General features: G+C 28.0%; 1 protein-coding gene across 1 annotated transcript; it reads left to right on the top strand.

Moving 5' to 3' along the window:
• The first annotated feature begins 1,852 nt into the window (after window positions 1–1,852).
• LOC107868764 (MDIS1-interacting receptor like kinase 2-like) lies at window positions 1,853–5,087 on the top strand. The gene is made up of 2 exons (XM_016715412.2): window positions 1,853–4,220; window positions 4,621–5,087. Exons 1-2 carry the CDS (start codon window positions 1,880–1,882, stop codon window positions 4,995–4,997), a joined length of 2,718 nt encoding a protein of 905 aa, XP_016570898.2. The 5' UTR covers window positions 1,853–1,879; the 3' UTR covers window positions 4,998–5,087.
• Window positions 5,088–15,687: the final 10,600 nt, after the last annotated feature.

Here is a 15,687-nt window from a genome sequence, read left to right as displayed (position 1 = left end):
ATAGCAATAAGTATAATTTTTGTTGTTAAAATGCCACGTGAGAAGTCATTAATAAAACTTAGAGAAAAAGAAGAATTAGCTTATAAATATCTCTTATGGAAGTGATAAGATATAGTAAAAGTTAGCTTAAAATTCTTATAGTCCAGGTCATGTTCTTCCAGTTCCCTTTTATAATCTTGTCCCCCTCTTCTTCTTTTCTTTTGTCTTATTTAATTCCTTTTTTTGTCTTGATATCTCAGTTAAGATGTGTTTTTTTCTACTCAAAATTATTTTAAATAATTGCCCCCAAAGAAAAATAAATTACTATTTGTTATGTTAGTCTTAGTTGTAGTGCTGCACATGCCACGAGGACGGCAAAAAATCCAGCACAAAAATTGAACTGTTGAGGAAAAACTAGCAACACTTTTTATTAATCATTAAGTAAATATAAGCTTCTTCTATATGGCAAAAAGTACTTTATTGTTCCCACTCCACTAATTAAAATATTTTTAATTTGACTTGAAGCTTTTTTCTATAATATACTTTCCATGAGGATTAAATTGAAACAGATCCAAATCCAAATCATGTAACAAGTGAGAAAAAGGTCATCAAATATGGATTGAGAATGAACAACTTACAAAATTAGAATATGATTGGGGCAAACTAGAAAGTGAGTCAAATTCAATGCTCCCTAGCTTACACCTGAACGTCAATCAGCGGGTGATAATAATAATTTTAATTTTAATTATTATTATTATTATTATTATTATTATTATTATTATTATTATTATTATTCATACTCCTCTAAAATCTACAACGATAGTAATTAGTTTTATATTGTCAAGTACGTGCAAGAAAGGGAAAGAGGGCTGGAGTTGGGATAAGAAAGATATTTTTATCCATTTTATATTTTTTTCTTTTAATAAGGCTATATATCATCAGTTGATTCAATTCACCACTTCACACTAATAGAAAAAACAATTCACATGATCAATACTCTTTTCATTACATTTTATAATTTTTTTGTGACAATATTTTATTTTATATTTAAAATAATTTAAATTAGTGATATGATTTTGGAGACACACAAATATCATGACATGTCTGATTTTTTTTTTTGTTGAATGCAACAATATATAAACAAAGAACTGTGAAGTATGAAAAAGAAAATTAGTTTTTTTGGTATCTCATAGTTATAATGCTTGAATCTACCAAGAGCAAAAACTTCATGTCGAACCTTGATCGCCCCTTCCCGTAGTATCATATCTGCATTATGTCTACGGCCTTCATTTTCCGGAAGATATAAATATTTAATTTGTTTGCCTCTCTCTAGATGTGTATAATATTTATTTGTTGGCTTTAAGTAGATATTTATTATCTTCAGCAGTATTCTTAAGGGGGTGGCACTATATGTCACATCGTCTTTGATAAGTTTGACAGCAAGTAGACAGTCTGTTCTTACTTTTAGTTTTTATTTTTCTCTTTCTTATCTGATTTTAGTCCTTGCTGGATGCTCGATAATTATGAAGTAAGGCTAAACGACGTTTATCTCATCTTACCTAAATATCCCAGCATTCATTTTCCTTAATCTATCTCTAAACATTCCTACAAAAGAAGTTATGTATGATTAAATTAACCGAAAGGAAAAGCAAAAGCAAACATATAATACTACTACTAAACAAGAGCTGTTATTTTGGCTCGGTTTCCCACTTGGGAACATGAGGCTTCTTTAATTATAAATACCACTCCATAAATCATTATCTTCAGCATTCCCACAAATAAATAAAATTATTCTTAGTAAAAAAATAAAAAAGACACAGGTCTTTGGTCTTTTTTCCCGAGAAAAATGAGTTGTTCATTATCCAACACTATTTTCAGTTATTTTCTACTCCTGTTTGTGATGTTGATCTTTATAACTAATTCTTTTCAACATGTTGTTGCGAAATCATATCTAAATACTTCTGAAAGACATTCAATTAATTCAAGTTCATATGAAGCATTTTCTCTCTTAAAATGGAAAGCAAGTCTTGAAAATGCAAGCCAAACACTCCTTGCCTCTTGGTTGGTTACTAGCAATAGTACTAGTCCCTGTCATTGGGGTGGCATTTCTTGTGATAATATTGGAAGAGTTAATCAAATAGACTTTGCACATTATGGTATTAGAGGTAATCTTAACCATCTAAATTTTTCTTCTTTTCCCCATCTTCAATTAATTAATTTTTCCAATAACTCACTCAATGGTACATTTCCAAGAAACATATTCAATCTTTCAAGATTGAGTTTCCTATATTTGAGTTCCAATCATTTTTCTGGAGAGATTCCACATGAAATAGGATTTGTGAAGAATCTCAAGCATTTAGACTTGTCGAATAATCGCTTTATTGGCTTCATCCCTTCATCTATTGGTAACTTGACTAAACTTGAGATATTATTTTTATCTGTTAATGAACTCTATGGTCCTATTCCTCCAAGTTTTGGTAACTTAAAATCCCTTGTGCATTTGTGTTTGCTCAGAAATAAACTCAATGGATCACTTCCAATAGAGCTTGAAAACCTTACACGCTTGCAAACTTTTCAAGTAGCAGAGAACAATCTTTCTGGTTACTTGCCACAAAATGTGTGCCTTGGTGGATCACTTACTAAATTCATAGTATACGATAATGGTTTTATTGGTAATGTCCCTAGAACCTTGAAAAATTGTTCTACACTATCTAGAGTTAGGCTTGATGGTATCCAATTATCTAGCAACACATCAGAAGCTTTTGGTGTCTATCCAAGTCTAGTTTACATGGATTTGAGTCACAATAAACTATACGGTGAGTTATCGTCACAGTGGGGTCCTTCTCATAATCTAACAAGTTTGAAGATCTCCAAGAACAACTTGTCTGGTGTCATACCAGTTGAGATAGGAAATCTGACTAAACTAGGAGTGCTTGATCTCTCTTCAAATCATTTGACCGGCGAAATTCCTACAAGTTTGGAGAGCCTGACTCACTTGTTGATACTTGACTTGCATGGAAACAAAATTTCAGGAGAAATACCTATAGAAGTGGGAAAGTTGATCAAGCTTACAAGACTTAACTTGGGTGCAAATAATATGGGTGGCAAGATTCCAGGAGAAATAGGTAATTGTAGGCAGCTTTGGAACTTGAATTTAAGCAAGAACATGCTGAACACAAGTATTCCTTCTAATTTGGGAAATTTGCACTCCCTAGTGTATCTTGATCTCAGTGATAACATGCTCAGTGGTGAGATTCCGGGGCACCTAGGAAATTTGCGAAGTTTGGAAGGAATGAACCTTTCGCATAATAACTTGTCTGGTTCAATCCCGCCTAGTTTCAATGAACGTGTTAGTTTGAGGTCAATCGATATATCTTGCAATCAATTGGTCGGTCCCCTTCCCAAGATCAAGGCGTTTCAAAATGCGTCGCTTGAAGAATTAAGAGATAACAAGGATTTATGCAGCAATCATACTGGTATGACATCTTGCTCTTCATTAGGAAAAAAGGCGAGAACAAGTAGAAAGCTTATATTGACGTTAACTCTGTCTCTTATCTCAGTTGCCCTGCTTCTACTTGTGATTACTAGTATACTTTTTCTAACAAAAAGGAAAAGAAATGTTAGTATTCAGCCTAGAGAACCATCCAGCAATTCTTTTTCAGTTAAGAGCTTTGATGGAAAAATAGCATACGAAAACATAATTGCAGCAACGGAGAACTTTGATGGCAAATATTGCATTGGGAGGGGAGGACATGGAAGTGTCTATAAGGTTGAGTTACCATGTGGTCAAGTTGTTGCGGTGAAAAAAGTTCATGCTTTAGAAGATGAAGAATCTGATGACAACTTGAAAGGATTTTCAAAAGAGATACAAACTCTAGTAAACATCCGCCATCGAAATATTGTGAAGCTTCATGGATTTTGTTCACATGCGCGCCATTCATTCTTGGTTTATGAGTTGTTGGAAGGAGGAAACTTGTCACAAAACCTCAACAATGAGGGTAGAGCAAGAGATTTAAATTGGTTCAAGAGGGCTGATATCGTCAAGGGGGTAGCAAATGCGTTATGTTACTTGCATCACGCGTGTTCACCTCCTATAGTTCATAGAGATATATCAAGTAATAATGTTCTGTTAGATGATGAAGGCAATCCCCATGTTTCTGATTTTGGCACTGCCAAACTCTTAAGGCCTAACTCCTCCAATAGGACATTGTTTGCTGGAACTTTTGGCTATGTAGCTCCAGGTATATCAATTTTAACTAATACTTACAATAATACATCAATAGACACTCAAACTTGGCCTCGCTAGCAAGTAAGCACTCTAACTTTGATAGTGCACATCCAGACATCTCAATTTAGTCTCAACTGGAAACTAAGCATTGCAACTCGTTCCCACCGTGTCTCATGGACACCAAACGTTGATGTGACACATAAATTTTGGAGGTGTCTAAATGATCATTTTGAAAGTTGGAGTGTTCAACAGACACAGTGGAGACGAGCTGAGGTATCTAGATGTGCACTCTCAAAATTGAAGTGCTTACTTTCCAGTTGAGGCCAAGTTTGAGTACATGTTTGTGTATTATGTCTTTTTTGAATTCAATACTTCAGAATCTTTACTATTACTTAATCTCTAATTTGGTGCAGAGCTTGCTTACACAATGAAGGTAAATGAGAAGAGTGATGTTTACAGCTTTGGGGTGCTATCACTAGAAGTTATTTTAGGTCGTCATCCAGGTGATATTATTGCAGCTATATCATCATTTTCGCAAACATCAAGCGCCAGTGGAACACTGTTAAAGGATTTGATTGACAAACGTCCACTAGCTCCTGGAAAACAAGAAGCAGAAGAATTGATCAAGATCATTAAACTAGCATTTGTGTGTCTTCGTCAAAGTCCTCAAGCTAGGCCAACTATGAAGCAAGTTTGTGCATCTTTATCAAAAGAAAATTTGCCTTCTGGAAGCTTGATCACCACTGTTACATTAGGCCAGTTGCTTGAACCAGCACTACTAATATGTTGATCTTTTTGCATACCTTTACATTATTGTATTTGTTATATGAATTTAATGTGTTACAGTGTTATTGCTGACAATATAAATTACTTCATGTGTTTTACCCTCCTTATGGAGATAATTTCTCCTGATTTGAGAAAATTAAACTATATTGTATTTTTATTATTGATCGTATGGCAGGATATATAAAAAATATATAACAGTCATATCAGCAAAAGATAAACTTGAGTTGGTCAGTTGGTTGGCTACCTAAACTTTCACGAGAGTTCACATCTAATAATTCAACTTTTTCAGTTGGTTCCCTCTCCTACCCCCTATGTAATAAAGAATATTTAATATATATATATATATATATAAAGCCTAGATAGGAGAAAGTTGAGACAAATTCCTAAAGATTAGGAACTATAAAAAATAGGTATCTGGAGACATAATGTATTTAAAATTAGCTCTTACGCTCTCACAAGTAGTTGGTATCAACACCACCCAAGCTTAAAAAATTGCTTGACAAAAGAGGTTCTTAGAAGTGGTTTAGTAAATTTTTTTGCCACTTGATCAGCCAAATGAAGGTGTTAAATATATGTTGAGATCCTTGTTTTGAACTTGTTCACAAAGTAAAAATCAATATATAGCAACATGATAATTCATCTGATTGTGAAACACTGTGTAGAGAATAGCAGAAGAAAGATGTAATTAGGGAGACCTTCTGCTAGTCCAAGATCGTTACCTAAGATCGGAAGATTCAAATAAAGATCGTTAACTAAGATTGAAAGATTCAAATAAAGAAGAGGAATCTATGAAAGAGAAGTTTTCTTATGAAAGAAGACTTCTTGAATTGGATTATCTTTTTTTGGTTGGTTACAAATGCCGAGTGCCATTCTTATTTATACTTGGTTCTAGAAAATCTTCTAGATAATTCTTCAAGAAAAATTCAGTGACCTTTATCTTCTATCACGATGTTGGGTTCGAAATCGAAAAGACGTCATGCGGAAGCTATTAGTTGCAAACCATTGTGGCGACAATTCAGAAGACACATAAAACAATATTAAAAAGATTAATATTATTATATTATTTGGCCAATTGACTAATGAGGGAGAAAATCTCCCCCTAAACGAAACTCTTAAGAGACTATATTGTGGATGTTATTGTGTTATGGTATGAGAATGGGGGTGTCGTATTTATAGATGCACAAAACCTTTCCTCCAAGAAAGATGTTAGCCAAATATGAAAAAGAATTTTACTTTTACTTTCAGAAAAAGTAAAAGTAATTATAGTAACTTTTATTTTTCTTACAAGAAAAAGTAAAACTTAAATATAGTAAGAAAATCAGGGCAAAAACCCTAACACACGACTCTAGAGTATCTAGATCATTCTACAAGATACTTATTCAAGACACAACACTAGGACATTCTACAAGAACCTATGATATTCAATCACTAGACTATTCTAGAAACTTAACTAAAAATCTATGATTCCAAAAAATCCACTTCAATATTTTCACACACTGAATTGACGCAAATGTACGTGGTGTTGCCAATTGTCAACAAAGATCCGGGGAGTGACTGGAATACGTATGTAAGACAAACTCATGAGTGCGTTTGTTAGCCGACTGATCTTAGAAACAATAGTTGCAATAGTCCGATATTCAGCTTCTATGGAGAGATGGGAGATAGATCTTCACTTTTTGGAGGACCGTGATATCGGAGAATTGTCAAGGTAAATAGAACAAATTGTTAGTGGAGATTTAATTCGTTCAAGATGATCTCTAAGCCAAATAGTATTTAAGTATGCTACAAGCTTATAATGTTCTTTTGCAACTCGAATGCCAATAAGGATATTTGGTAGAGATACCGACGGGGATGTTTCATGGTAGTGCAATGAATTAATAAAGATTGGTGCATCATGTATGGACTGTGATAGTTTGCTAACAAATGCTATATTTGTATCGAAGAACATATAAAACGAAGTTTATCAATTATTCTCCTATAAATATAGCCATCAATTAGAGAATCAAGGGACTCCGGAAAACAACAATAAAAGACATTGTTGTCAAAATACTCTTTCAATTATGCATATAACTTCATGCAAGAGATCTATAATGTATGTTAATTTGTTAATATAAGAGAAAACTACCAAGATAAGAAAAGACGTCAACATCTATGAAACAATGGACCATAATTCTTAATGAAAATCGAATTGCAAGATTATCAACAATATTCTGAACACCATGGCTGATTGCCTGTTACAATGATGCCGTCAACATAGGTTAGGGATGAACTATGACAAATCAAATACATAGGATCCAGAGTAATAATGACAACGCATCAAAGCAAAATGGCCTCCTTTCAAATTGTTCGAGGCAAAAATTGTCTCATGTTCCTTTGTTTTTGGAGCAATTGTTGGTAGAAAGAATATTTTTGAACTATAATAACTTGTCAAACGGCGTTTTGAATCAAAACCATAGTAAAGGATAAAGTTGACTTATTTTAAATAATTTAGGTATACTATTTATTATTTATTCTTTTATTTATTCATTTCTTTAAATACTGACCAATTTAATTTTTTAAAAGAAAAAAAACATTGAGGCCTTAGTCAATTATTCTCGGGATCTCATTTTGTTTGTACTTTCCTTTTGAATCTGTTTTACAAAAATATCACTTTGTATTTTTGATAATTCTTTCCCCACATCATTTTACGCGAGATACTCCGATCATATTAGTTAATCATCTTACTAAATTAAGAAAACATTAATTAAACTTTAGGAAAAAAACAAAACTAACCACTCAGTGGAAACAATCCCCAGCCGAACAGCCAAGGAATTTTTTTAGGCAAGAATTCACGTATAGTCTCATTAGAGTATCTATAACTAACTTTCTAGTCTAAATTTTAATATTTATAATTCATAGACAAAATAAATGACAGTTTTATGTATATATATACAAAAAAGAAGAAAAAATCCGTAACAGCAAAAAGAGATAAAAAAGAAAATTTTAATGTAATAAATGTCCTTAATCTTCTCCAACTTTTCATTTATTTCTCTAATATAACATATCAATAAATATGAATTTATGCGTTTATTACTCCCTCAAAAGTTGATAGTTCTTTAAAAAAAAAAAATTGTGATCTACAGGAGAAAGTTGGTAATTCGTGCATACAAAATTCTGGTATATACGATTTATGCAAATTATTTTTTTACTTGAATTTATTTACTGAAATCCTTTTTTGAATCTAATAAGCAATATAAACTTCAAACACTTTTAAATTGTCAATTTTGTAATTACTATTATTTTTGTATACAATAACTTCAATTGTAATTTTGTATTTCAATTTTCATATTCAATTTTTATTTTCGTAATTTTAAAAAAAATTTCACAAAAGTTGTTAAAAGTTATAATCCTTTTTTGTGTTAGTTTTTTTTTAAAAAAAATCCCATTTATAATTGCAATTTGTGTGATATATTTATTCATTACTCTACTGCATACTTCATAATATACATATTGACAGTCTATTAATATTTTTATATGTATATCTAGTAATAGTATATTTGAATTTCTGTATATCTGTTAACATAAGTGTATAATTGTATTTGTATATCTGTTTTAAAGGTTACAAAGATTATTTTTATTATTTGTATATCTGTTGTTTGTATATCTGTATATTAGTTTAAATATACTTGATATTTGTATATATGTTGTTTGTATATCTATTTATACATATATGCAAATGAAGTATATATATATTCAAATCAAAATTGTTGTTTATTATTTGTATATTTGTTGTTTGTATATTTGTATATACAAATTTGAATGTTGTTTGTAAACAATATTGCAAACGAAATATACATATATTCAAATCAAAATTGTTGTTTATTATTTATATGTCTTTTATTTGTATATCTGTATATACAAATTTGAATGTTGTTTGTAAAGAAATATACATGTAAACGAAATAAACATATTTGTATATCTGTTGTTTGTATATCCGTATATACATATATGCAAACAAAATAAACACATACATATATGTTTATTATTTGTTTATCTGTTATTTGTATATACAAATTTGAATGTTTTACATAATAACAAATTTGAATGTATATACATATATGCACTCTAAAACTGTATGTATTTGCACATGCATTATTCTTCAAAATGTATATGTGAAAGTTAACTGTATATACATATATGTAAATTGTATATACATATATCAAAAATCCAAACTATATATACATACATACACTCTAACTCACTCTCTCTCTCTCTCTCTCTCTCTCTCTCTCTCTCTCTCTCTATATATATATATATATATATATATATATATATATATATATATATATATATATATATATGCATGTATTATTTTACAAAAAAAAAATATACGTATCTACATATATTGAAACAAAAATGTATATTGACCAACAATTCTGTTTCACGAGAATATATACAAAAAAAACTCGTAATCATTGTCAACTTCATTGCTCCCCTTTTAGATTTAAATACCTTAAAATATTTTTTCCTTTCCGACTTGCTAAAAGATGCAAAAAAATTTTTTTTTTTTGGATAAATCATCCATCAAAAAAATGGGGGAATGACTTACATAATATATAAAAATTTATATTATAAAATAAAAATCTTCAAAAACGAAGAAATTATAAAAACAGGGGAATACTCCCCCTTTTCTATTTTTTTTTTTGGTAAAATAGATGAACAACGAAGAAATTTAACAACTAACTAACATAATATATAAAAATTTAAAAAAATTAAATCTAATATCAATAAATATCCTAAACTGATTTTCTGTGGTGACAAATTCGTAAAAACGATTTATCACAGAAAAATCAAGGATTATATTTTGTGATATTAGGGAGACTTTGAGAGAAAATTAGGAGAAGAAAGCTGAAGAAGATTTCTTGAATAATCATGTATTATGATGTTACCAATGTTGTCGTTTCTTTAATTTAAAATCAAGGATATTAGAGTGATTTTGAGAGAAAATTAAGGAAAAAACAGTTGAAGAAGATATCATAAAAAATCTGTGTTTTGATATTTCATTGTTGCTTTTTTTTTTTTGAGCCAATAGAATAGAGAGAGAATAGAAAGAAAATACAAAAAATAAATACAGGAGAGAGAAAATTAATATTTATAAATCTTAATATATTTATATATAGGGCCCACAAAAAACTGACATTTAACTATCAAATGACTATGAATTGTAATTTTTTATAACATTAACCATATCATGTAAATAATATAATATTTTGTCTATAATATGTAATTTTTCCATTTTATTACCCTTTAGTAGCCTTTTGTGATCTCTGGAAAACATTTTGGAAGGCCCACTTACAAGCAAAATGAAAGACGTAAGAGATGGTCCAAACAAAACACTGCTATTTTCTTCTTCTTTTTTTCATAGCTTTTTTCTTTTATCTTGCTTTTTATTTTTAAAAATTTTTTATTGCCACTATTTAAATAAAAAAATAACTGATCATTTTTTCACTAAATTTTTTTACTATGCCTTTTTTAAAAAAAATTTTATACGACCTTTATAATAACTCTTTTTTTAAGAAAAAAAGTCTATTTTATTAATTATGTTATGTCATATTGATACAACATATCTATATACATACAATATAATAAAATTGTGTTAGAAATATTTTTATACAACAAAGATTAGAAATATTTTTATATAATAATGATATAATTTCTATGCACATCCTATACATATAGCAATGATACGATTCTTTTACACGTCATATACAAAAATTATATTTTATATAATAATTATATAATTTTTATACTATAATTATATGGATTCTGTACACATTCTATACAACTTTTAGCTGCAATTATTATTTAGATACGTATTTTATATAACTACTATATAATTTATATACATAATCTATACGGTTTCTATACGTATTTTATATAGATATATATTTTATACAATAATTATACATTTTTTATACACATCCTATCGACTTTCTATACATTATCTTATATAGGTACATATAATATACAACGACTATACCGTTTTTATGCAACTGTATTTACTTTAAAAAAATTAAAGCAGATTTTTATCCAAAAAAAATATATTAAAAACAATCTTGAAACCCCCAAAAAGAATGTGGCTATAGACCGAAATGACCCAAGAAGGGAAAGAGCCTGGAGATTAAATGGTACAAAGTGGTTGAAAGGAGCTTAGAATGGCCATTAGTTGGAATTACTTGGGTCACCTGGCCATGTAATGTCGAAGAGTCTAAACATCGGTCATTAGTTTTGAAATCGCTAACCCATGTCCCTTTTTCTTAAACTTTTTCAGTATTATTCATGTAATTAACTATTTTTCAAAGTGTTCATATTTGTTTGTAAGGTTTTCAAGAGATGTGAATTAATAAATTCACCTTCTTATTATGATTTCTTATCATGAGTATAAAAAGAAAAATGATCAACTAATATGGACAGAGGGAGTATTTAAGAACATAAAATTCAAAAGAATTCTACCCGTCTGTCCAAGAATACTTGTTCGGTATTGACTTAGCACATATCTTGAGAAATAATAAATAATAGGATAATTTACTATATCACCCTTTTGAATATAATAAATTTTTACTTTGAAAAACGGAATGAGTAATGAATCGTATTTACTACAAAGGGTAAACACGGGCATAAATAAGTAAATTATGTATTGATATTTTAAACTGAACAAATATACCCTCTGTTCCTAATTAGTTTTTACCTTTTAAAATTGCAAACCCCTTAAGAAACACATTACTCCCTCCATTCTTTTGTATTTATTCGAATTATACTTATATTTCTAAATACTTTTTCCTTTAATCTTTCAAGAATAGTTTGAACAAAATCTTTCTTTATATCCTTATTCAATAAATGTAATCATTATTATTTGAAAAGAAATATAAAATCTAATTAGGAATGTATTAGTAAAATCACTTTTAATTTTATAGGAGTAAGAAATTTATTATGGGGTATGCACAATTCAAATTAAGCAAATAGAAAAGAATAAAGGAAGTAATCTGAGTTAATTACCCTTATTATGACATGGCCTGACCAATTTTAAAATTAATGGCTTAAATTTGGGGTTATGGACATTTTATATCTTGTCGGCTATACTAATTTTAAATAATAGTCATTTTGTCAATTTGGATCATTTGGCCTTTTTTCTTAAATTTTTAGTCTTTTTTTCAACTTGTGTCATTCGGCCCTTTTCTAAAAATGTTCCGATTGTTCTTTTTGTTTTGGCAAAAACTCATATATAGTCTCTATAGAATATCTATAACTAACTTTCTAGTCTAAGTTTTAATATTTACAATTTATAGACAAAATAAGTAGTAGTTATATGTATATATATACAAAAAAAGAAGAAGTCCATAACAGCAAATAAAGATAAAAAAGAAAATTTTAATGCAATAATTTTTCTTAATCTTCTCCAACTTTCCCCTTATTTTCTTCTATAACAGATCAGTTAATATGAATTTATGCGTTAATCACTCTCTCAAAAGTTGAGTTTTTTTTTTAATTAAGATTTATAGGAGGAGAAAATCAACACCAAATTGCTTACAGGTAATTCGTCCATACAAATTTCTAGTAAATACGATTTACGAAAAACCTATTTGAATTTATTTACTGAAATTCTTTTCTGAATGTAATACGCAATACAAAATTGATTCAATTTCAACATAACGAAAATCGATTCTATTATTGGTTTGAATTTGATTTCTGAAATCGAATACACAATTCAAACTTCAATCAGCTTCAAATTGTTGTAGACACGTGATTTTTTATCCTCCCTAAATTTTAATCTATTTTTTTATATGAAATATTTATATTGATCCGATATTATTTTAACTTTTACTCCAATTTTAGTAATTTTTTTTAGTTAAAAATAAATAAATAAATTTAATTTTTTTTTAAAAAAATTATTTTTATTTTAAAAAATAATACAAAATTTAAAAAATATATTTTTTTGTTTTCTAAATTTTAATAAATAAATTAATAATTTTAATAAAATTTTATTATATTTATTTAAGGCTATTTATATATATATTTTTTTACATATAAAAATTAATTAATTATATTTATTATTATTATTATTCTATTATTTTATTTATTTATTCATTTATTTTTATTTTTATTTATTATTAGTAGTAGACAAAAAACAAAGAATATTATCTTTACAATTTAAATTCCCCTTTATCAGAACTTTCATCCACCAAAAAAAAAAAGGATTTTTACGTACATTCTACATTGAACATCATCAGAGACTGGAAAAAAAAAACAGAGAGAAAGATCAATAAAGAGAAACATCAGAAAACCCAAAAACAGAAGAAGGAAGAAAGCAAAAACATCATATAAAGAAGAAGAGAAAAGAGGAGAAAGATTGAAAGTCGGAGTTCCTTTCGAAGTTTTCGATTACGATATTCGAACTGCTATTTTAACACATCAACAGGTTCTTATTTGATTTATATTATTCTCAGTATGAATTTTATAATAAATAAAATTATGTTCAAATTTATGTTAATGATTTCGTGATTTAATGTGTCATATTATTTATTTAATTCAATGTAATAAATCAGAAAAATATATATAGTAATACACACATATAGTCATACACACACAGTTGGATCATTCATATGTTATAATCACACAGACAAAGGAAAATGGCATAAAGATATACTCCTTAGGTGTCGTTTGGTAGAGTGAATAAGATCAATGCAAAATATAGTGTATTAGTAATGTTTGTATTACTTATACTTGTATTAGTTATGCATGTATTATTTTTTATACATTGTTTGGTCTGATGTATAAGAAATAATACATCATATATAATTTCTATAAAAGAAATGTTTGTTTACAAAAATACCCTTCTTTAATTTTGTACATTTTTTTGCAACAATTTTGTTTTTGTTATCTTAAATATAATTAGTATTGTTGAACTAGTATATAGAGGTTTCGGATTAATTGCAAGATCTTCGTCTTTGCGCATGACATATTATGCCAACAGATTAACATAGTCGAAACAAAAATAAAATATAAGACAAAATTAAAAAATAGTCTCAATTTTTTTTTATTTTTTTAAAGACCCTCGAAGCAAAGCAAAAATATGTTACAATTATTTAAATCAATTATTTATTGTTGTAGATTAAAATGATGGAAAAAAATTGTGAAGTGTTTTGAAAAGATTCACTATTGTAAATTAAAATGGGGGGAAAAGAAATGGTGAAATATTTTGAGAGGAAAATTGAGGGGTATTAAGGTCATTTAATAAGTTAATGCATGTATTAAAGACTTTACATTACTAATACATAAAAAATGAATGATATTAGTAATACACGCCTTAATACACAATAAAATGTATAACTAATGCTTGCATTAATTATACACTTACTAAAAATTATACCAAATAAGATATTCATAATACATATTAATTAATATATGCATTATTTTTGTCAATACACTTTATCAAACGACACCTTAATTTTATCATTGATGAACAACAACACTACACACACGTGACTCCACTCACATACATCACCTCACAATATGTACACACACTGAACTCATGTTGGAATACCAAAAAAAACAGTAAAAAAAATAATAAAAGAAAAACGGATCGAAAAAACAATAAACTGTCGGAAAGCTTCATACTCCCCTGAAAACGCATTATCAAACGCACACTATACACACATGCAGTAAAAAAAATGAATGAAAAAGAGCCGTGAACCAAATCGCTGAACGGAATAAAAAAAGAAATTGGTATTTTCTGAATATTCCGGCGACCCACAACTCCCCAAAATCTCATTGACAAGCAAAATAAGAAATCTCTGTCATTTTTATATTATTTATTTACCTTTATTTTTTTTATCTTTTCTTGTATTCCTTATTTTTTTTTTTTTCTCAATTCTCTTTTAAATATTTTATTTCTCTATTTTATTTATGCTTTTCTTAAATCTTCTTTTTTTTGTTTTTCTCAATTCTCTTTCAAATATTTTATTTCTCTATTTTACTGTATGCTTTTTAGAGAGATTTTGTAGAAAGTATTTGTGTATCATTTTTATGATAATTTAAAATATTTTTGAATTCAAAAGTTTAATTTTGCAGAATAATTTTTAAAAATTTTGGTTAGCTGACCTAACTAGTGGGAGGATTTCTTTTTTTGTGTGGTGAATTTTGATTGATTTTTTTGTGATTGATATACGAATTTTAAGTAGAATAACCCATACTTTAGTTTGGATCTTTTTTTTTTTTGTTTAAATAAAAATTAAGTCAATTTAGTTAATTTTAATTATTTAAATAAAATAAAAATAAATGTAGTACACATTTATCAATTTGATTGTTGGTTTGTTTTTGTTTTTGTTTTTTTTTTTTTAAATTTAGTAATGGTATCTATCTCTTTTTCCCTTCCATTAGAAATAAATTTCATTAATAGTTGCTAACTTGTAATCATGAACTATCCCTTTTTATTATGATGACTACAAATTCTTGTAATTATGGATAATATCTTAGGATATATTATTTAATTAGGTGAATATAGTTTATAAGAAATATAAAAATAGCTTGGTAAAAATCTCATAATTTATTTTTACATAAATCGACTTTGAGTCATATATTTCCTTTTAAAAAGTGTTTAAGCCTAAACCTATAAGCCTGTTAAAATAAAATTAACAGTAATAAATTTTTGATAAAAA

This window comes from Capsicum annuum, chromosome 4 (genome assembly GCF_002878395.1).
Source record: "Capsicum annuum cultivar UCD-10X-F1 chromosome 4, UCD10Xv1.1, whole genome shotgun sequence".
Classification (NCBI taxonomy): Eukaryota; Viridiplantae; Streptophyta; class Magnoliopsida; order Solanales; family Solanaceae; genus Capsicum; species Capsicum annuum.
The sequence above is the reverse complement of the archived record's forward strand: the minus strand, read 5'-3'. Positions and strand labels throughout refer to the sequence as shown.